Genomic DNA, 24,589 nt, shown 5'->3' with positions numbered 1-24,589 from the left:
TTTTAAAGCAGTGATTTTTTAAAAATAACTAAGACATTGGATAGGAAATTTGTATTTTGTAATTTGGGAAAATATCTGCTTAAGAATTGCTTGCAGTGGCACTACGAGCATTTTATAGTTTTGTAGATATTCCAGAATAAGCAAGTTATGAAGTACAGTTGTTTGGATTGCAGGAAAGTTTTTTTTAAATGCCTCAAATGTTTGCATTGTTTCATTTTAAAAAAAAACTAGATCCAAAGTATCTTGCTACCAGTTAGTGTCAGCCTGTGCCTGGCTCGATAGTTACAGCTGTGTATTTATTAAGTGTTTACTGTTCTAGCAATGGTTAGACTTGAATAACTGCACCCTGGTAGTGAGCATTATCAGCTATAATACAATTTCTAAAGCCTAAATTTTCTTTTGTGACATGGTTTGAAATGCTTTTGGTCATGCACAAATGATTGTACTTATAGTAAATTTTTAAAAAAGGCTTTTCTTTGAAGCAGAAGCAAGTATCTTCTGCTTTGACTGAGTTTTTTTTTGTGTGGGGCAGTATTGTTTCAATTTTAGGTTCACTAATGAGCAAAGCTAATTTACAAAGCTACCAGTCATCTTTCTGCCTCTTAGTTTTGCTGATAACCAGACTAGTGAAGTTATATCTACGATTAAAATGTAAGTAGGTGCATTAGAAGTAAGTTAAAGTATGCTAGCTTTTGCGCTTATTATTGGAAATTGACAAGTGTTACAATGACACATTATTAAATTGATTTGAAGTTGAAATTGCCTGGGTGCACATCACAAGAAAACACCCCATGATGAAATTATATTTGGAAAAACTCACTAATACATGAACAAACTATTGCTTACCATTAAGCCTTTGTAGGACTCGAGTTTCTCCCGGGTTTACTCTAAACATCCTCATAAAACATTGTCATTTGCATCCTTAACTTTTAAATGTATTGTATTAAATTTTCAGTCTTAAAATTGCAATAATTAAAAAAAATTGCATTCTTTTACTTTAGTAGCACATAATATTTTTCTTGCAACTAGCTATATGTATATGGCAAGTTAATTTCATAAATCTTGAATTTGGAAGATTTGTACAAAATCACTTGAATTTGAGAGGAAACTTCTGTGGGTTTTAGACCTGTCTCTTTTTTGTAGAGAATGCAAGCAACAACTCTGGGAAGTTAAGGCTGTAACTGGATGAATTGTGACATTAGATTTTTTAAAATTTGTAAGTATAGTTTTACAAGTTTTATTTGTTTATTTATTTTCTTCTACTCTGCAAAAAAAAACGAGAACAGTATTACGGAAGCTGAAGAAATATTTGTGGAGAGGGAGTGACTCCAAGTTGAGACCATGTCATTTTGTGTTTTAATAGTTGTTTCATGCAGTTCAATAATTCAAATAGTCAACTAGCCTGGCATTATTTTGCATTTATATCGAAGTAGCTCCTGTAATGTTTGAATAATTTTAGGTAAAGTCACATCACTCGTTCAATTTTCACAAAGTGTAGACACGTTAAATTCCTCTCTTGCTCAGATCTCTTGTATTTTAATTAGCAATGGAATTATCTTGAAGTAGTGATACTCCAGTTAGCTTTAACATTCTGACTACACTCTTCTCTAAATAACTATTCTAATTCTTAATGTGCTCAACCAAAGTTTTAACCTCCTTGTTGTCATGCTAATGCCCAGTTGAATTAATTGCATTGCTATTAATCAGTGTAATCCTTCATGATGCTTTAATTGATTGATTTTTGGAAATGTTCTGACCCATCTCTGGAACAGATAGGATTTGAACCAAAATAGTATGGCCAAGAGGAAGGGGTACTACCACTACATCATAGAGCCTCAGAGACTGGCTGAGTGAATTTCATTTTGGGTGCATTCAGGAAATTTCGCCTGTAGATATTTTTAAATGATTTGTTTAGACATGTAGTGACATATCTCTGGGACAGAGTCTGTGTTCAAGTATCACCTGTTCCCGAGGAAAGCTTGCTATCACTGCACCGTAACGACCATTATAACCCTTTATTCTTTGATTAACTAGCTCGGCCATAAATTGCACAAAATACGGAGGCATGGGATTGAGGGTGATTTAGTGGTTTGAATCCAAAATTGGCCATCTGAAAGAAGACCAAGTAGTGGGTGATGATTGATGGGAAATATTCATTCTGAAGTTCAGTTACTGGTGGTGTACTGCAAGAATCTGTTTTGGGTCCACTGTTGTTTGTCATTTTTATAAATGACCTGGATGAGGGCATAGAAGAATGGCTTAGTAAATTTGTGGATGATGACTAAGGATGTTGTACATTAAAGGGACATGCATAAGCTTCAGAGCTGGGTTGAGAAGTGGCAAATGGAGTTTAATGTGCAAAAATGTGAGGTGATTCACTTTGGAAGGAGTAACAGGAATGCAGAGTATTGGGCTACTGGTAAGATTTTTGGTTGTGTAGATGAGCAAAGAGATTTACGTCTATGTACATAGATCCCTGAAAGTTGCCACTCCGGTTGATTGGGTTGATAAGAAGGCATACAGTGTGTTAGCTTTTATTGTTAGAAGGATTGAGTTTTGGAACTGAGATCATGCTGCAGCTGTACAAAACTCTGGTGCGGCCACATTTGGAGCATTACATACAGTTCTGGTCACTACATTATAGGAAGGATGTGGAAGCTTTGGAAAGGGTTCAGAGGAGATTTACTAGGTTGCTGCATGGTATGGAAGGAAAGTCTTACAAGGAAAGGCTGAGGGTCTTAACTTTTTTGTTAGAGAGAAGAAAGTTGAAAGGTGACCTAATTGAGACATAAGATAATCAGAGGGTTAGATAGGTTGGACAGTGAGAGCCTTTTTCCCTGGATGGTGATGGCTAGCACGAGGGGACATACCTTTAAATTGAGGGGTGATAGATATAGGACAAATGTCAGAGATAGTTTCTTTACTCAGTGTAGTAGGGGCGTGGAATGTACTGCTTGCAACAGCAGTAGACTCACCAAATTTAAGGACATTTAAAATGGCCTTTGGGTAAGCATATGGACGAGAATGGAATAGTGTAGGTTAGCTGGGCTTCGGATTGATTTCACAGGTTGATGCAACATCGAGGGCCAAAGGGTCTGTATTGCGCTGTAATGTTCTATGTTCTATCTATATTCTATAAATTGCCTTTGGTGTTAATGCACCAAATTTGAGTCCACAACAAAAATCCTTCATCCTTGGTAGTTTCTTAGTGCATTCAAACAATCAGAAGATTATTGTAAATTTGAGTACCTAAAGCTGTGCATAATGTCCCAACTGTGTTTCAAGGGTGTTAAACAGGCTCAAAATTATCTCTGCTTTTGTTTCTCTTGTACAGTCTGTCTGCTATAACACTTGTTTCTTCAAAACTAATTAGCTTTAACGTGATTGAAGAATTTATACTATTATTTACAGAACAAAAATCTTATCTGTAATTACTATAACGTGATTATGGCTTTGTTAATTAAAATGCTGCAGCTACTATACAATTTTCTTACAACATGAGATCTGTACTATTCTTATATAAGAACTGACAGTACACCAATTGGATTTGAGGTTTACCATAAATGAATAGTGTGTGTTTGGTTACCCTCTGCAGAAATTTCCAGAACAATTTTGGTAAACTACTTCATTAATTTTCAGAAATATAGATGCAATTTGGAGTGATTGAAGATGCCTGTTATTATTAACCAGAGAATGACGCTGAGTGGAGTTCCTCATGATTGAGTTCTTACTCATTATTTTGTTAATGATCTTATGGGCATTCTTATTAAATGTACAACTAATGTAAAAGTTCACCATTGAGTTTAGGTTCTTGATAATTTTAATTGGCTGAAATATATCATTTGATATACTGTACTATATGCAAAACATGCTGCTGATGCCCTAATGGTATTATCATTCGACTATTAATCTAGCCACCCATGTAATGTTCTGGAGACCCCAGTTCAAGCCCCACCATGGCAGTTGTGGAATTTGAATTCAATACAAAACCCTGGTGTTAAAGCTCTAATAACGACATGAAGCTGTTGTTGATTATCAGAAAAGCCTATCTGGTTCACTAATGCCCATTGTAGGCATTACCCGTTCCTACTTGGTTTGGCCCACATGTGACTCTAGACCAACAGCAATTTGACTGACTGGACTGCGCTTTACGCAATAAATGCAAGCTTAGACAGGGACACGCATATCCTGAGAATGAATTTATTTATTTTTTCAAAGTCCCAAAAAATAAATAAGAAAGTTGCAGTTTTATAATGGATGCCACTATGTTTACTCTCTCAAATGACTTGTTTTGTGCCCAGTTCATGTTTTGCAGATTCTTCTGTAATACAGTTATGGGATGTACTGTCATGCTGCAGATGATTGTAAACTTTTACTTCAGCATACCTTAAACACATTGAATCAAGGGAAATAAGATCCTTTGGCTTTATAAAATCATAGAATCCTAGTCGAGGTCAAATTGAGTACAGGAGTAGTGAAGTCTTGCTTCATTGTATGAAAACCACAACCAGAGTGTATTCAATTTTGGTCTTATCTCAGAAAAAATATTACCTCAGAGGAAGTGCACAAAGATTCATCAGGTTGTTCCTGCAATGGCCTAATGAGGCTGGGCAAACTGGGTTTGTATTCTTTTAAGTATTTTTGAAGTTTCAATGAAATTGCTTCACACTCTTCAAATGCTAAAGGGATAAAGGGGGTTGATCTATATAAGATGTTTCCTCTGGATGGAGAGTCTAGAACTAGGGAGCTCAATTTAAAAATAAGGGGTTATTACTTGGGTCTGAAATGAGGAGAAATTCTTTTGTTTGGAGGATTATGAAACAATGAAATTCTCTACTACAGAGGGCTGTGCAGGCCAAGTCTTGAGTATGTTGAAGGTAGAAATTGATAATTTCTGGTTACTAATTTGTACGGGGAATGGTGTGAGTAAAAGGCACTGAAGAGTTTCATTAGCAATTATCATACTGAATGGCAGAATATGCTTGATGGTCTGAATGACCCACTTCCTATATTACTAGATTATAAACCGCTTGACAGATTCACTGTGTGATATTGTCAGTGCAGATTCTTTTGCTTAAAGTCAGCTAACACCATATCAGTCTTAGGTTTTGAAGAGCCTCCAGCCTAATTGGTGTGTCAAAGGTTGTTCAATTGGTAGCAGTCTGACCTTTTGCGAGGTTGTGAGTTCAAGACCCATCAAATTTGTGCATATTAATATGGACTGCAATATTAAGTGAGTACTGTCCTTTCAGAGCTGGTGTCTTTTAGGTTAGTTGACTAGTGAACCAGCTGTTGCACTATTTATCGAAGATAAGTGCACACCAATTGGCATTTTTGTCAGTACTATGGTACAAAGTTACTTGATTGGCTGTAAAGCACCATGAGACATCTGGTGGTTATGAAAAGTACAATATAAAAGCAAGTTTTTAAAAAATCTATGATCTGTTTGAATTCAGAGAATATCTCTGTGCAGCACAGATTGCAAATTTTTCTTAAACCAGCGATGTTAGCACCTGGAGTAAGTATTTATTCATACAGTTTAGCCATTCATCAGAACAATTTGCACCCAGCACCCTGGATTTTCCAGTCAGTGGCAATGTGGTGCCAATCACCGTTGAACTTGAAGAAAAGTCCTGCAGTCTGTATGGTGTGGATTTCACCCTTTTCTGGCCAGAGGGTTTTCTGGACCATTTTTAGTAATGGTAGTATCAATAAAGCAGGGATAAGCAGACAATCTCTCAAACAAGTTCTCAAACAGCAAATTTAGAATTAAAATGCACTGATTGCCCTTCACTTTATATTAAATTTTAAAAAGTGGAATAAACAATTGGGACATCTACATTAGAAGCTAAAGTGTAGGCATCCAATATATTGTTATGCATTAGAAGATTTGACATGCCACTAGTTTAAAATTGCATTTTCATGCCAAAAGGGCTAATTAGCTTGTTCACAATGCACTTGCATCAAGGCATAATTTTTCCAAGAGTTTTTAACGATAAGACTAATATAAAAGTGGAAGTTCTTATCTTTAAGTAATTCTTAGCTGATGTTAGTCCAGGGATTTCAGTCCACTATTGGGGAGTGTGAAATAAGTGATTTGTAGAATCACCATTGACTGTAGTTGAACATCCCAGAATACAAATACTTATTCCTAGTGTTGATGTTGTTGGTTAAGAGTGATCTGTCGAAGAAAACTAAATACACTCTAGATTCCTGACTGATTTCACATTCTTTTTCAAACAAAAACTTGTATTTGTAGAGCACCCTTGTATAACCCACTAGATGTCTCAATATGTTGATGTATTTGGCATCTTTACATCTCAAAAACTGTCAGATTTGCTTTCATTATTCCTATAATAAACCAACTAATTAGTACAGTTGCCACAAACATGTAAACAGTTTCCTGTTGGTGGAAACTTGAGTAATGGATCCATTCTGACCTTGTGAATTTTTAAAATCCTATTTACACATTGCTTGCATATATGGTTCCCAAGTCTTATTGAAATACATATTTGTGTGCGGCACGGTGGCACTGCTGCCTCACAGCGCCAGAGACCTGGGTTCAATTCCCGACTCAGGCAACTGACTGTGTGGAGTTGCGTGGGTTTCTTCCGGGTGCTCCGGTTTCCTCCCACAGACCAAAAATGTGCAGATAGGTGAATTGGCCATGCTAAATTGCCCGTAGTGTTAGGTGAAGGGGTAAAGGTAGGGGTATGGGTGGGTTGCGCTTCGGCGGGTCGGTGTGGTCTTTTTGGGCCGAAGGGCCTGTTTCCACACTGTAAGTAATCTATATCTATATTGGTGAAGTTTTTCACATACTACTGTAATGAGTTAGGTGAATGTCTTTGCTATGCAAAGGAAACAGTAGTACTGTGTCTAATTTGTACAACATTTTTTTGGTGTCTTTGTGGTCTTAAACATATGTCTCTTTACTTCTGATGTGTGGAAACTGCTGAGGATACGCTTCTCATCTTGCAGTGGATTGTTTGTGCTAATGCTGTCTAGGTTTCAAGATTTAGTTGTGTATATGGAAGGTGAGTCCATCTTAGGTTTTCTTTTCGATGTGCTTTGAGTTTGCAAGTGTTCTATTTTGCAGTGTTTTTTCTACATTTTTAACTGTCATTACTATTTTGAAATTTTTACATGAATAAAATTTGAGTAAAAACAATAGAATCCTGCATCATGCTTTTTAGGAAATATGGACTGTGAGCTTTTTATTAAAAGATTTTATAAAATCTTAATTCCAATATATTTTGTACTTGGGTTCTCATTGCATGTTTCCAGTGGTATTGTTAGTGTATAAGAATATCAAATATGGCAACACAGGTGATTATTTGGTTCATAATGCCTTTTCAATCCTCTTGAGTCATTCCAGTTGATCATATTCTTCTGCTCTTTCATCAACCTATACAAATATTACTCTTCAAATATTCATCTAATTTTGAAAATTATAATTGAATCAGTTTCCAGTATTTCAGGTAGTGTATTCCAAGTAATGCTTCAATTTTTCCTTTCATCATTTCTGGTACTTTTGCCAATTACTCTTTTTTTTTAAAAAACCTGTCCTTTTTGCTACTGTTCTGTTACTGGAAACAAGTTTTCAATCATTGTCAAAGTTGTTCTTGCTTGTGAACACTCTATTCCCTTAATTTTTTCTGCTCCAGTGAAAATAATCCTAGCTTTGTTAGTCTGTTTCTATAACTGAAGTCTCACAATATGGTATCATTTCAGTAAATTTCCTCCGCAGTCTAACACCTCAACGCTCTTCTGAAGTGTTGTGTTCAGAATTGACACTACTCAGCTATGATTCATAAAAGTTTAGCATAATCCCTTGCAATTCTATTCTCATCCTTAATTAATAGAACAGAAGCTCATTAAGTGCATCCAACTTTTTCAATAAATAAACATGGAAAAAATTCTGGATGCTGGAAATCAAACAAAAATAGAAACTGGTGGACAAGCTCAGCAGGTCTGGTAACATCTGTGGAGAGAAATGTCACAATTTCTAGTTCTGAGGTAGGGTTACTGGACCTAAAATGTTAACTCTGATTTCTTTCCACTGACACACCTGCTGAGCTCTTCTGACAGTTTCTGTTTTTGTGATTTTTTTTCACATCTTTGGTACAGCTATCCAACTGTAGAACCAATATTATTATTTTTAACAACCATGCACTTTTATATATTTAAAAGGATAAGGCTGATTTGGTTGACTTTGGAATCAATTTTGTTGCTTGTAATGTCAGTTCCTCATTGTTGTCCTGGCTGACGGAGGATCAAAGCGAAACATTTAGATTTTGTGGTTTTGTCAATTTTAGTCAGTAAGCTTTTTGTATTCCCTATTTGATTTTTTGCTTTCAATTTTGCAAAGCAATGAAGAAACTCTCAGTATGCTACCAGGGAAAGACATGCATGCAAAAGTGTTTCCATGTTACCCTGTCATTCATTTCAGCTCCAGCTTCTTCTACAAATTCCAGATCTTGGTCTATGCTTCTTTAGTGCCTGTGCTGCTGTGCATCCAAAGTAAACACTCTTTGCCAAAGCATTATGTTTCTGATTCTTGGACTGTCATCTTTTAGGCTTTCAAAGGAGGCAACTACTGCAGAAAACTTCAAAAATCCACACAGTTGTCTGATACCATTGGTCACAAATATCAGGATGTGTTGGATCGGGGTGGACAAAGTTAAAAATCACACAACACCAGGTTATAGTCCAACACGTTTATTTAAAAGCACTGGCTTTCGGAGTGCTGCTCCTTCATCAGGGAAGGAGCAATGCTCCAAAAACTAGTGCTTCCAAATAAACCTGCTAGACTATAACCTGGTGTTGTGTAACAAATATCAGGAGCAGAGGGGTTAATGACATGGACAAAGTAAGGATGGTCACCATAGGCATGGCAACAAAACAGTATCCAGCAAAAAAAGGCTAATTTAAACAAGATTAACCATGGTGTCTGTGAAAAAGTACAATACAGCCCCAGAAAAAAATAGTTCTTGGGATTTTTGTATGTATGGTTAGTTCATACAACTGACCTGAATCTTGGTCGTAGTCAAGTTGTTCGGAGCTTCAATATTTCTGGACAGAAACCTAATGCTTTGTAAGTTGTATCCACTGGAACCGCAGCAACTGGAGTCTTGAGAATCTGAGCTCACAATTAACTGACATTTCTACAGTATATTGCAAAATTTGATTATATTGATTTTTATACCATCTTTTGGAAATGTCGATGAAGTTAGTTCAATGATGCCAGCAATGGACACCGGAAAATAGTGAGCATGAGATAGATCACCTCTAAATGAAATTTTAAAAAAACACTGAAGAAAATTGTGACAAGTTTTTGGAACTCAGTTGATTTTGGGGAAGTTTCAGTAATTTGAAAGATGGAGTACCCGCAATTCAGGTACACAACATGTACGAACAGTATGTAATGAAAAAGTTAGCACAGGAGATATATTTTGGGATAATTGAAGCCAGCTGCGAGGTGACTAATTTAATTGTGAATGAAGGTTACACATTTGCCTGAAAGTAACTAACACAGGATATTAGGAAAAAGTCAAATATTTTTTATATAACTTTTAATCAATGTTCAAGATGCACATCACCCAGTTCAGTAGAATGCTGGAATTCATGAAATTTTGAATTAGTTAAGACTCAACAATAAATGAAATTGGCATGGTGTCAAATTCCACAAAAGGAAACTATTAGCAAGTAAGACTATTATTTACATTCTAAAATTATCCTCACCCTTCTCTATCGGTATGGTGTGAACGTAGTTCAAAGTCAGAGATGTACAGCATGGAAACAGACCTTTTGATCCAACTCGTCCATGCTGACCAGATAATCGTCCCATTTGCCAGCACTTGGCCCATAGCCCTCCATATTCATTAACCCATCCAGATGCCTTTTAAATGTCATAATTGTACCAGCCCCCAATTCATCTGGCAGCTCATTCCATACACCCACCACCCTTTGCATGAAAAGGTTTGCTCCTTAGGTCCTTTTTAAATCTTTCCCCTCTATGCCCTGTAGTTTTGGACTCTCCTAATACACAAAAAAGAACTTGACTATTTATCCTATCCATGCCCCTTATGGTTATATAAACCTCTATAAGGTCACCCCTCAGCCTCTGATGCTCCAGGGAAAACAGCCCAGTCAATTCAGCTTCTCCCTGTAGCTCAAATCCATCAACCCTGGCAACATTCTTGTAAATCTTTTCTGAACCTTTTCAAATTCCACAGTATCCTTCCTGTGGGAAGGCCAATGTCCTGTACAGCTGCAACATGATCTCCCAACACCAATACTCAATGTGCTGACCAATGTCGTCTTCACTATCCTATTTATCTGTGACTGCACTTTCAAGGAGTTATGAACCCACACTCAAAGGTCTCTTTGTTCAGCAACATTTCCCAGGACTTTACCATTAAGTGTGTAAGTCCTGCCCTGATTTGCCTTTCCAAATGCAGCACCTCACATTTATCTAAATTAAACTCCATCTCCACTCCTCTGTCCATCTGATCCAGATGCTGTTGTACTCTGAGGGAACCTTCTTCGCTGTCCACAATACCTCCAATTTTGATGTCATCTGCAAAATTACTAACCATACCACCTATGTTCACATCCAAATCATTCCTGTAAATGACAAAAAGCTGCGGATCCAGCACTGCTCATTGTGGCACATGGCTGTTCGCAAGCCTCCATTCTGAAAAGTAACCATCCTCCACCACCATCCACTGTCTTCTACCTTTTTGAGCCAGTTCTGTATCCAAATGGCAAGTTCTCCCTGCATTCTGTGAGCTGATCTTGTTAACTAGTCCACTATGAGGAAACTTGTCAAACGCCGTACTGGAGTTCATATAGATCATGTCCACCGCTCTGCCCTCAACAATGCTATTTGTTACTACTTCAAAAGAATTCAATCAAGATTGTGAGACATGATTTCCCATGTTCAAAACTATGTTGATTATCCCATATCAGTCCTTGCCCATCCAAATACATGTAAATCTTGTTCCTCAGTATTCCCTCGAACAACTTGTCCATCACTGACTCACTAGTCTATAGTTCCCTGGCTTTTCCTTACCATCTTAATTAGTAGCATTATGTTAGCCAACCTCCAGTCTTCTGGCATGTCATCTGAGACTATTAATGATCCAAATGTTTTGGCAAGGGGCCCAGAATCATTTACCTAGCTTCACAGAGTTCTAGGGTACACCTGGTCAGATCCTGGGGATTTGTCCGCTTTTATGCATTTTAAGACATCCAGCACCACCACTTTTGACATGTTGAAAAATATCCATATTACACCAGCTATTTCCCTATATTCTGTATCTTTCATGTCCTTCTCCACAGTCAATACTGATGCAATGTACTCGTTTATCATCGCCCCCATCTCTTGCAGTTCCACACCTGGGCTGCCTTGCTGTTCTTAGAAGGGTCCTATTCTATCCCTAGTTACCTTTTTTTCCTTAATGTATTTATAAAATCCCTTTGGATTCTCGTTAATGTTATTTGTCAAAGCTATCTCATGTTCTTTTTTTGCCCTCTTAAGTATACTCCTACTGCCTTTTATATCATCTTAGGAATCACTCTATCTCTGCTGTCTATACCTGACTTTTGCTTCCTTCTTTCTCTTGACTAAAACCTCAATTTCTCTCGTCATCCAGCATCCCCTACACCTACCAGCCATGGCTTCCACCCTAACAGGAACATACTGTCTCTGGACTCTAACTCATTTTGAAGGTTTCCCATTTTCTAGCCATCTCTTTACCTGCGAACATCTGCACCTAATCAACATCTGAAAGTTCTTGCCTAATACCATCAAAATTGGCCTATCTCCAGTTTAGAACTTCAACTTTTAGACCTGATCTATTCCTTTTCCAGCACTACTTTAAAACTAATAGAATTATGGCCCTAAGTGCTCCCCCACTGACACCTCAGTTACTTGCTCATGTTAAGATTGATTTTCAGAAAACCAAACAAACAAAGTACAGGCCAACGTTTTGACCAATGCAATAAATTAACATGGAATGCCCACAATTAGGCCACAATCTGTTAGGGTACAGTTAGAAATTTAAAATAACAAAAACTATAGTTCATTTACATAAAATGTTGACTTTTATTTCCTTGTGCAGTTATTTCCTGACCTGAGAAAAGATGTCTCTTCTGTCAAAGCACAGTTTTCTCTGTCTCCTCAAACTCATTTTATCAAAGCTTTTTGTCTTGCACTCATCAGAACAATTTACAAAAAATACCGATGTAAGGGGAAAACACTTGTGCTGTATAAGAAATGAATCCTGATTGTCTACCAAATAGGATCCAGTTGCCAAGCAAAGTTAAAACACTCTCAACACCAATTTATAGTCTAATAGGTTTAATTGGAAGCACTAGCTTTTGGAGTGCTGTTCCTTCATTAGGTGGTTGACAACCATCTGATGAAGTAGCAGTGCTCTGAAAGCTCGTACTTCCAATTAAGCCTGTTGGACTATAATCTGGTGTTGTGATTTTTAACTTTGTAAACCCCAGTCTAACACCAGTATCTCCAAATCATGACTGTTTGGTAGACACATTGCCATACCTGGACTTACTAAGGCAACATCTTTGTCAATTACATGGCTTATATTTGTAAAGTACAAAAGATGTTTTTCCTCTTAAACAAAATACCATGCTGGAAATCTGGAGGAACTCAGCTCGTCTGTCAGCATCTGTGGAGAGAAAAACAATTGAAATTTCAAGTCTGACTAATCCTACTGGATTCTAAATGTTTTCTACATTTCTCTGTCTCTCTCTCTCCACAGATGCTGCTAGACCTGCTGTATTTATCCAGCCTGCTGTTTTCTTTCCCCCCCCCCCACATTGGCATTTCTTGTGAGTGGAAAGATGCTGAGAGATAAATTAACCATAGCTAACCAAAAGTTAGTGTTGTAAGAAAAAACATTTAAGGAGACTCAAGACAGGGATGCAATCAGAATCTGGCAAAGGAGCATTGAAAAGCTGATAGAGAAAATAAACTGAGGGCAAACTAGTGATGAATAGAAAAACTGACAATAAGCTTTGCGTATATAAAAAGGAAGAGTGTTAAAGTGAACAGACACTCCTTCGAAAATAGAATTGGGAGACTGGTATGAGGAGCAAGGAAATGGCAAACTAGTTGAGCAGATACTTTGCTTCAGTCTTAAGTGGAAGATATTTTGGTCATCTCATTAAATTTAAAGAATATGGGGAAAGAATTAAGTACCATCACTAGAGAAGTAGTATTTGGGCTAAAAGCTGCTGATGGGCTAAAGGTAGATATTTTCCTTGACTTTGATAGGTTACATCCAAGGATTCTAAAAGAAGTAGCTACAGAGGTCATGGATGCATTAGTTCTAATTTTCCAAAAAATTTTTGGATTCTGGAGAAATACTGGAGGATTGAAAACTGTCAAATGTGACACCTCTATTCAAAAAAAAGGCACAAAACAGGCAACTAGATGAACTAGCCTGGAAAATTATAATCTAATTGAGCTGAGTCAGCATGGCTTCATGAAAACAAGATCATGTCTGACTAATTTGTTAGAGTTTTCAAGGAAGTCTAAACCAGAGTAGATAGAGAAGACCTGTATATATGTTGTATTTGGACTACCAGAAGTTGTTTTGACAAGTACCTTGCAAAAGGTTAAGTCAGAAAGAGTAAATTGGCATGGATAGAGAATTGGCTTCTGGGCAGGAAACAATGAGTGGGGATAAGAGACTTTTTTGGGATTGGTGATTTGTAACCAATGGAAACAGTGCTGGGGCCGTACCTTGGAAGGAAGTTGCCAGTACGGTCATTACATTTGCAGACGACACAAGTAGATGGAAAGCCAAGTTGTCTGAGGGATATAAACAGTTCTCCCTACAAACAGCATGACTTATTAATAAATCCAGTGGGCAAAAAATTGGTAATACATGAAGGTGTGATTTTCATTCTGGAGGAGATAACAAAATAATAGTTTTATTTAAAAGAAGAAAAGCTGCAACACAGAGGATTTGGTACTTGTGCACAAAATAAAGCTAGCACATGGGTACAGCAGGTAAACTGGAAGGTTGTGCATGGTCAGGAAGGAAAGGTCACATCCAAACTGAGATAGCCTAAGCGAGTATATGGTTTGGGAATTTGGAAGGAATGTCTGAATTCAGTGTACGTGGGAAGAGATGTTTTTCCCTTGCTTTTTTTTTGGCTCATAGTTTGTCAGGTTTTCTAACAGGATAAATTAAAAGTCATGATCAGAAGCCCAGCTCAAGAATGACATCATAGGAAAACCATAAGTTCACTGGTGATAGCTACTAATTTGACAATTATATGTTACTTAGGATTGAAGATAAATAAGGGAAATGTTTACACGTTACAAACTAAAAGACCAGTAGGAAACTTTTAAAAAAATATTAAGAATCCAGTAAATTAAATAGTTGTGGGGCCAGGTGATATGTTGTACCTGAATGATGTGGGAGCTGGTGGATTCTATTGTAGTTCATAGTGACTACATTTGGAGCAAGAGGAACTCTAGTTCAGAGTTGATGAACTTGAGTCTGAGCTTCTAACACTGCAACAGGGAGGAGGAGAGTTATCTTGATGCTGTATTTCAGGTAGAAGTCACATCCCTTAGATTAGTTACCTTGAATTTGTTGAATGGTCAGGGACAGGAGGATGTAACAATGAGCAAGGCAGTTCTAGACATCCAGGAGGTAGTGTGAAAGGATTCTAAACCCTTGAGCTTGTCTAACAGATTTGAGCTGCTTCTTCCCTGTGTGGGCAAGAGTGGGGGCTGTAGAGAGGATAGGCAAACTGACCATAGTGCAGTTGTATAAGGACCCATTCAAGAGGAGGGAAAAAAGAGAAATGTAATTATAATCGGGGATGATATAGTAAGGGGAATAGACATTGTTCTTTGTGGTCAGGATTTAGAGTCCCAAAGTTGCCTGCCTGATGCCTGGGTACAGGATATCTCTTCTGGGATACAGGAATTTTGAGTTGAAGGGGAAAGATTCATTTGTTGTGGTCCATGTTGCTACCACTGATACAGGTAAAAAGGGACTGTGCTGAGGGAGTATCAGCAGCTACGTGCTAAATTACCAAGCAGAACCAAAAGGTGGCAATCTCTCTGGATTACAACCTGAGCCATTAGATGATTAACACAGAGTCTACAGATTAAAGGGGTAAATGTATGGCTCAAAGGTAGGTGTGGGAAAAACTGGTTTAAGTTCATGGCACACAGGTGCCAGTACTGAAAAAGGAGGGAGCTGTTCTGAGGGCATGGGCTTCACCTGAATCATGCTGGGACCAGAACCTGGTGAATTGCACAACTAGTGCTGTAGATAGGACTTAAACTAAATAGTGGAGGGGGAAATTTATGGAAAAAGTTAAAGGAGGGGAGGCTCAGCAGAGGTTATTAAAGTTTTCAAAATAAGTAAGAGGACAACATATGAAAAGGGTTAGGAATCTAACTTTGGGCTTAGCAGATCAGGGGACAACTATGGGGATGTGGTGGAGCAGTCAATGTCAGACAGGGTGCTGCACTTCATTGCAAACAGTATATGAAATAAGGTAATTGAGCTTGTAGCGCAGATTGAAATCAGGTATGAACTGGGTGTCCCAGCTGTCTTTGAAAGGAGATCAAGGCTGGTAAGTAAACATCAAAAGACATGCATCCTATTAAGAGGACAAACAGATGGACAGAGGGGGTGAGGTTGTCCCCTTAGTAAGAAATAAAATTAAATCACTAGCAAGAAACGATAGAATCAGAAGGTGTAAATCTGTTAGGGTACCTTTTGAGGAACCACAAAAGAGAACATTCCCTAATGGAAGTTATGTACAGATCTCCCAGCAGAAATCAGGATATGGGGAAGAAAATAAATCGAGATGAGAAAAGGCTTGTAAACAAGGCACTATTTCAATAATCATAGGGGTCTTCAATATGCAAATGAAGTGGAAAAATCAGGTTGGTGACCTCAAGAAAATAAATTCTTGGAATGTCCTTGAGATGGTTTTTGAAGCAGGTTGTGGTGGGGCCTACAAGGGAACAGGCAGTTCAGAATTTCGTGATGTAATGAGGCAGATTGAGCTTGAGTTATAGGAACCCAAAGGGAATAGTGACCATAATATGATAGAATTCACCCTGCAACTGGAGGGGGCAAAGCTGGAGTCAGATGTAATGGTATTACAATTGAATGAAAGTAACTACAAAGACATGAGTGAACAGCTGGATGGAGTTGATTAGAAGGGGTGAATAGCAGGGGAGACGGCAGTGTCACAATGGCAGGAGTTTCTGCTGGGGAGGGGGGGAAGATGGGGCTAATCTGGGAGGCACAGCAGAAATTCTTCCTAAGGAAGAGAAAAATCTGCTAAGGGGAGGGCAAATGAATCATGGCTGATAAGGGAAGTCAGGGACAGCTTAAAAGCAAAAGCATACATTGTGGTGGAGTTGAATGGGAAGCCTGAGGATTGGGAAACTTTTCCTATATAAAAAAAATAGAGGATAACTGAAAAAAGCAATGTGAGGAGAATATGAAATATGGTAAGTTAGTTAGTAATATAAAAGATTGCAAGTGTGTACTTCTTTTTAATGTTGACTACAAGCAACACTAACATCATTTACATAATACCTTGCAAGGACTGTAACAAACACTATATTGAACAAACAGGTAGAAAAGTAGCCACCAGGATACATGAACATCGACTAGCCACAATAGGGCATGACCCACTATCACTAGTATCCTTACCTACAGATGAGGAAAGACATCACTTCATCTGGGACAATACATCCATCCTAGGACAAGCCAAACAGAGAATAGCACGAGAATTCCTAGAAGCATGGCATTCTAACCAGAACTCTCTTAACAAACATATCGACTTGGACCCCATTTACCACCCTCTGAGAAAAAGAGCAGGAAATGATATCACCACAGGAAATGACATCACCAGCCCAAGGAAACCTAAACACACAAATAAAAAGTAGGTGATAACACTAGTGCTTCATTGTGGACTTGCTGCTGATGTTACCTATTATGGTAACAAACCTTCCAGCAAGCAAACTTAGATCCAGAATAATGGCAATATTACAAAGAAGTGCTGTACTTTAAGCCCTGTACTAAATGCAAATAATCATGTGATGCTATAATGTGAAAAAAACGCATTTTGCAAAGATATGTCTGACATACATTTCTTTTTTCAGTGAAGTGTGACTTGAGCCATTAATGTTGAGTGAAGCATTGTTTAACTTGTATCCCTTTTATATAAATGTCAGGACTTTATGACCTGGGCAGATGATGCTAAGGAGGAAGGCTTTGTCCTCGTATCTTTTGGAGCCGGTGTGAAGTATCTGTCAGATGATGTTGCGCACAAGTTGGCAGGAGCTCTGGCACGGCTTCCTCAGAAAGTAGTGTGGAGGTATGTACATAATAGGTGACATGGAGGGTGAGTGTTGGTGAAAGAAAACACTGTGCAACTGTTCTTCAACAGATTGGAACATTTCAAATGGTAAAATCAGTTTTCAGTTTAAAATGCAAATAATGAACCGTCTCAAGTAAATTAAGGTAATTTTGTCATTTATAAATTAAAACAAAATGATCGAAAAATTTACTTAATTGTAGAGTGATTTACATTGACTGTTTTATTTCTATTCAAAAAGAATATAATGCAGAATCTTGTGTATTGACACTATGGGTTATCTTGGTCTAAAGGTTATGCCTCTAAGCGCAAACAGATCAAAAATATTTATTCCAGACTACAGAGCTCTCATGGTGCTGTTCATGGTAAATTAGATGGCATGGGTTGATGGGGACAGGGAATTGAGATGAGGGCTCACTTCTCCACTGACTTGATTTTATTTTAAAGCTGGTACCTTACCACCTCCTTTCGATGTTTATTGATTAACTCCTGGAATGTTGTTTAGCCATTACAGACATAAAGTTTTTATTTATTTTCAGCAGTTTTCATATCCTTTTGAGGAAAAGGTTTTTTTTTACTCCAAATATGTGGGTGGCACGTTGGCACAGTGGTTAGCTTCTAAACATGTGTAGCATTGGCCAAAGTAGTCGCAGACAATCTCTTGGTTGACTCTGCATGGTGGCACAGTGGTTAGCACTGCTGCTTCACTGCACCAGAGACCTGGATTCAATTCCTAACTCAGGCAACAGCTGTGTGGAGTTTGCACGTTCTCCCCATGCCTGCATGGGTTTCTCTGGGTGCTCCAGTTTCCTCCCACAATCCAAAAATGTGCAGGTTAGGTGAATTGGCCATGCTAAATTGCCAGTAGTGTTAGGTGAAGGGGTAAATGTTGGGGAATGGGTCTGGGTTGGTTGCGCCTCGACGGGTCGGTGTGGACTTGTTGGGCCGAAGAGCCTGTGACCACACTAAGTACTCTAATCTAATCATATCATAGGCGAATTCTCATGTTTTCTTTATTAGCATTTGCCTTAATCATTATCCTTCAAAAGATTTTGGATGTACAGTAACAAATACGGTGGCACAGTGGGTGGCACGGTGGCACAGTGGTTAGCACTGCTGCCTCACAGCGCCTGTAGACCCGGGTTCAATTCCCGACTCAGGCGACTGACTGTGTGGAGTTTGCACGTTCTCCCCGTGTCTGCGTGGGTTTCCTCCGGGTGCTCCGGTTTCCTCCCACAGTCCAAAGATGTGCGGGTCAGGTGAATTGGCCAAGCTAAATTGCCCGTAGTGTTAGGTAAGGGGTAAATGTAGGGGTTTGCGCTTCGGCGGGTCGGTGTGGACTTGTTGGGCCGAAGGGCCTGTTTCCACACTGTAAGTCTAATCTAATAATAAAAAAAAATAGGATTTGTCATTCCCCAATACCCCCATTGAAACTTGAATAATACTTAAACCTTTGAGGAATTTCTGCTGTGGCATGTGAACATATGAATTAACCACGTTAAAGAATTTAAGAGCTGAAAATGTATTGCTGAAAAAGCGCAGCAGGTCAGGCAGCATCCAAGGAGCAGGAGATTCGACGTTTCGGGCATAAGCCCTTCTTCAGGAATGAGGACTGTCCTCATTCCTGAAGAAGGGCTTATGCCCGAAACGTCGAATCTCCTGCTCCTTGGATGCTGCCTGACCTGCTGCGCTTTTCCAGCAACATATTTACAGCTCTGATCTCCAGCATCTGCAGACCTCACTTTCTCCTTAAAGAATTTAAGATACAATACAAATGGACCCTGCTCATTTGAATGAAGAAAGTGTCAATAGTTGCAAGTAACTAACTGTATTTGCTGACGTAGGGACCTCTGCGAATTTAATCTGTAACATTTTTTCTTGAAAACTATTGTAGAAAATGTTGATTATCTGGGTTATACCATTTTCTTAAAAGCAATTTAATTCTATTTGCACTACTAAATGTGTTGCTTGGGGATTTTGATCGACTGGCTGGAGTAGAAATGAAGGTCCTCATTTTAAATGCAATCATTTTTATATAAAACCTGCTTTCAAGTTTTGCAAAGTTACAAGTGAACTATTGTTCAGTAACTTCCTAGGATTCTCAAGAATATCTGAATCCAACTTTTAACAGACTTGCAAAAGTTACCATCTTTTAGGTTTGTATCATTGAATGTAATTCCTGTGTTATAAATGTTTGCTTTTCATACAGCGAAGATAGTGACTGAAACATGGCCTAGATTTTTTGATTGCCATCAGAACAGATTTTAATGCTTGTAGTTCTCTTTAGGATTATTAATTTATCTGTTAATGAATGTTCTGTCCAGAATTTTAAATGTGGCCTACCCTGAATGCTATTGGAAGAAATTAAGGAGAAATTCATTTAGTTAGCAAAGTTGTTCCATGCTAGGAAATACATTGTTAAAATTATATTTGCCTCAAGTATTTCAGAAGTTCAATCATAGAATTGTAGAATCCCTACAGCACGGATACAGGCCATTTGGTCCATGAGTCCGCACTGACCCTCTGAAGAGCATACCATCCAGATCCAGTCCCGAACTTATCCCCATAACTGCAAATTTACCAAGACTAATTCACCTAGCCTGCTCATTCCTAGTCACTATGTGGCAATTTAGCAAGGCTAATCCACCTCACCAGCACATCTTTGGACTTTGGGAGAAAACAAGAGTTTCTGGCAGAAACTTATGCAGACTCAGGGACAACATGCAAAACTCCACATGGACAGTTACCCAAGGCTGGAATCAAACCCAGGTCCCTGGGTTTAATTGTTATAAGTTCCCAAAGTCACTTTGACAGTCACTGCAAAATGGTAAGTGAGAGGGTAGGGTGATAGCTGGCTAAAGGAAAGAAAATGCCGTTTGAATGAGGTTATGTTGCTGGTTGGGTGGATAGAAGGCCGTGTAATTGGATATCTCTGCTTAGGATAGTGTGCAAGGGGCAAGACATCCAGAGGTGTCAGACCTGGAATGTGGTGTAGGGTTGTGCAGTGTTAGGGTGGGCATGTATTGTCTAGAGGTGTTGGCTGGTCTTTGGTTTGGCAGTGCCAGGAGTTAGGGTTCTTGACCCTGGCAGGGCCAGGCAGTTGTGTGGTCTAGGGAGCACATTTCATCAGGCCAAACAGGTGGATTGTTGTTACATTGAGCCATGGAGGGGAGTGGTAATGTTTATGGAGGTTTGGAGAGATGTGGGGATGTTGGGGCCATCATGCTTGGCGAGCTTGTCAGGAGAAGTTAATGGTGTGTTCGGGGGTTTACTTGGACAATTATCCAAAAAATTGTAGGAGGTTTTTAGTCTCCTAACATTTCCTAGACAACTAGTAAATTCGGATCAGAACTCTACGGAGAAAGTCTCTAAAAGTCAGATTTCTGAGAGTTCCAAATGCATGAGAATTGCTCCAAGAAAATCTCTTAATTACTGTCTTTACAATGAGAATGTTAATAAAATTCTTTGAAGAATAAAGCATTTAATGGTTTCATGAAAAAAAGTGGTACTTTCAACATAGTGAATCAGTTTGGATTTTATAAATATGAAAATGGATGCCACATGGAATTGGAGACCCATAAGTTGAAAGAGAATGACGAGAGATTGGAATGTTCTCTTAAGGGACTGAAAGCTTTGCCAACGTTGGTATGGTAAAAAGGATGCAGGCAAATAATACTAGGGGCATTGAGCAAGAGTCATGCAAGACTAGACAACATTACAGATGTAGGGAGGCGTGCAGGGCAATGGTTTTGACAGAATAGGTTTTGAATAGAGAGCCAAAGCACATATCTAAGGATGAAGGTTGTGGAAAGGGAAGATTCAATATGGGGCAGTTGTAAGACAGATTTATTAAGATTCATTTAATTTCAGATGATTGAATTTCAGATGTTTTAAGTTTGTGTAATGGAAGTACAAAATGTCTGTTGAAATAATTGTTGATGACAAAGCATAAAAGTTATGTCAAAGTTTGTCGAGGTGGAAATAAGTGTTCTTGGCGATTGAACATTTTGTATGGATCTAGATTTGTACTCCAGTTACCTGTCTCTTCATGGTCAACGTTGAATAGTGAGATCAACAGTGAACCTGACTCTCCTTTTGTAAATTTACTTGAAAATTAACCGTGGTGCTGGAAACTTTATTGTTCTGGAAAGTACAACTACACTGTCCACCTTTCCATGGTTTTTAGGAGAAAGTTCTCTTTATATTGAACATTAAAACTGTGTGTTCAGGTGTAGATAAAGGGCTAGTGAAAAGTGGGATCTTTTTGTTTCTATGTACAGTCAATGCTAATCATCATACTGTGGGTTTCATTGATATTCACTTGCCTTATTTATATTTTATTTGTTGTGTAACGGATATTCCAGGTTACTTCAATTTCAAGATTGGAATTTAAGCCACCATAAAGTTAATTGGTTGCTTAATAATTCTATGTAGACCTGATGAGTCATAGTGTATGCCCTTTTCTTGTAAGTTTAAGACTTAGTGACTGGAGATGATATCTGATTCACTCATTTTATTATTACAGTTTCTAAATGCATTTTAGCAACTTTGCTTTAGTTTACTTTGGTATTTCTAGTTTCATTGTAGCACAAATATAACATTGAAAATGCTTTGGTTCTATTTGTACATTTTGCTGTTACCTTTATTTTAGGTATGCCCTCTAGTTATTATGGAATGTTACACAATTTATTCATATGGGAAATTAATCATGTGTAGACTGTTTATATAATATAATTTGCTAACTTGGTCAGATCCAGTCCAGGTTAATCCTTGTAAGTTATATAGGTCAATATGTAGGTTCCAAGGTTTATTAAAATTGTACAAGAGAAATGCCTGAGTGTGGCAAAATTGATGTTAGAAGGCACAGTAATAGATCACTTGTTTCTTCCAGATGGTTCCATTCTTTTTATGTGATAGTATATCTTTTCTGTTTATTCAGTTCTCCTGACCTATTACCAATCCTTGATTAAGGTCTGTCATAGGCATATCATGTAATGGTTGTATTATATGCCCATAAGCCTCTGGAAAAGATGGGCATTTTACTTTGAAAAGGTAACATGGAATATGGAAGGTTTACTGTGACAAAATGAACTTTGGAATTCAGGTGCTTTTTTTCAATGCTTTAGTTTTATTTTTATGGTCTGAACACATTTCTCAAAAGCTATTCAAATTTAAATAATGGCAAAGAACCTTGAATTCAACATTACTATATATTTGCTGACCCCCATGAAAATGGGACTATAAATGAAGACATTTTAGATGCTTTTGGCTTAACTGTTGATGACTTGTTAAGTACCTACATTGTGTGATGAATTGTTCAGTCATCAACCTGTTTGGTTGGAGAATAAAACATCAATACAATGGCTTGTAATAGGAAAATGCTGCCTTCATAAGTGCAGATCTACACATCTCCACTGAGGAAGAGGTTTTGCCCAGAAAAATGAAAGAACTCTGCCTTAAAAAGATAGTCCTCTTAGATGAAGTGAGGCTATTTAATTTCACCTGCAAGATTATTGGTGACAGAGACTTTACCACAAATTTAAAATGAAAAATATTCAGGAGGTTTCAGTCTCTAAACTCCATTGTTCTCTCTCTCAACCAAGAGAGAAAATCCTTCAGCCCTGCAGTGTTTCAACTGTCATCTTGCAAACTATTTATTAAGTGCTGTTTCTTTTAACTTTCGAAATGACCTAAGTGCAAACCTCAGAAATTCATCTGTTTGAGTCTATAGCTGGTGTGCATGGTGATTGTTGCAATTGCATTTTGGGTGTTCTGAAACATAAATGTTTATTCTTCTATTTTAAATTTGCAGAAATGCTTGTTTTGTCTGCTCAGTACTCAAGGCATTAAAATTGTCCCTCTGTAAAATGCATGTGGGTTAATTTAGTGGTGGAAAAGGGAGAAATTATCCTTTGTCTCTCCCCTTTACAATTCATAACAAAAATTTAAGTATGTAAGAAATGTGAGCAAGAGTAGACAAATACAACCTATTGAGCCCTGGCCACCATTAGTGCAGTCATACCTGACTTTAGTCCAACCTTTTAAAAAAAACTTTTGCTAGCCTATTCTCCATATAACTGAGTCTCTGCAGCAGAAATTAGTCGATCTCAGCCTTGAGTTTTCACAACGATGGAGCTGTCACAATCCTTTCAATAAAAAAAAATTTCTTCTTTTTACGAATACTAATAAATAGCCCCTTCTCCTGACTTCCTCCATGTTTTTCCTGAACCAGGGCAAACAATTCTGTCTACTGTGTTAAGTTGCTTCAGAATCATGTATGTTGAGTGTGTGGATTGAATCTTGAAAGATAGAGGTTAAATTTAGACTTGGGTCTGTTGTAAAAGGACTTTGGAAGGACCCACACAGATGCTATAATTGCCCAGGGAATTATAATCTCTGCCCTGAATTCTGCACATCTCTTGTCTTCAACACTGGAAGGAATGCTTTGAGCTATGTATGCAAAGCTTATTCAGATAGTTGGTGTAAAAAAAAAGTTGCAAAACTTAGCAACTGATTTTCCACCCCTCCAAATTCCATCATATAGTCGGTGATTGTCTCCTTTAACATTCAGTGACATTAACATCATTGAGTCCCCATTATCAACATCTTGGAGGTTACCATTAACCATAAACTCAACTGAGCCAGTTGTGTAAGTACTGTGGATTTATACTCAAACAGCTGCCCCTAATCTCCATTCCCCAGTTCCTGCCTAATATTGTTAAATTATTCAATACTTGGGAAGGCAAGGATTGCTCAGAGATAGTCAGCACAGATTTATTAGAGAAGGAGAACCTGTGTGACTAATTTGAGTTTTTTGAAAGGCTGACTAAATATATCGATTTTAGGGAATGCAGTCGATGTGGTTTGTGTGACCTCAATGAGATCTTTGACACAATTCCACATGGAGGCTGGTCCAAAAGATAAGAGCCCATGGGACCCAAGGCAAGTTAGCAAACAACCCAAAATTAGCTTGCAAATGGGAGGCAAAGGGTGATAGTGGTGGGTTGTTTGTGATTGGAATCCATCTGGTCGGCATGGAGGAGTTGGACTGAAGGGTCTGTTTTTGTGCTGTATATCTCTATAACTCTGTGAATGTTGTCTATGTGGACTTTATCAAGGCATTTGACAAGGTCCCTCATAGCAGAAGGTGAAGTCACATGAAATCCATGGTGATCTGCTAAGGTAGATACAG

The 24,589-nt window shown here is 38.1% G+C and overlaps 1 protein-coding gene across 1 annotated transcript in view; it reads left to right on the top strand.

Moving 5' to 3' along the window:
- The window catches only part of ugt8 (UDP glycosyltransferase 8), an 83,461-nt gene that overhangs the window by 39,475 nt on the left and 19,397 nt on the right, over positions 1-24,589 (top strand). The window contains exon 3 of the mRNA XM_060832514.1: positions 17,255-17,397. Within this exon, the coding sequence (XP_060688497.1) occupies positions 17,255-17,397 (143 nt within the window). The remainder of the gene's footprint in view (positions 1-17,254; positions 17,398-24,589) is intronic.

The sequence above is a fragment of the Hemiscyllium ocellatum genome, chromosome 1 (genome assembly GCF_020745735.1).
Source record: "Hemiscyllium ocellatum isolate sHemOce1 chromosome 1, sHemOce1.pat.X.cur, whole genome shotgun sequence".
Taxonomy (NCBI): domain Eukaryota; kingdom Metazoa; phylum Chordata; class Chondrichthyes; order Orectolobiformes; family Hemiscylliidae; genus Hemiscyllium; species Hemiscyllium ocellatum.
Note: the sequence above shows the minus strand (reverse complement) of the source record. Positions and strands in the feature narration are given on the sequence as shown.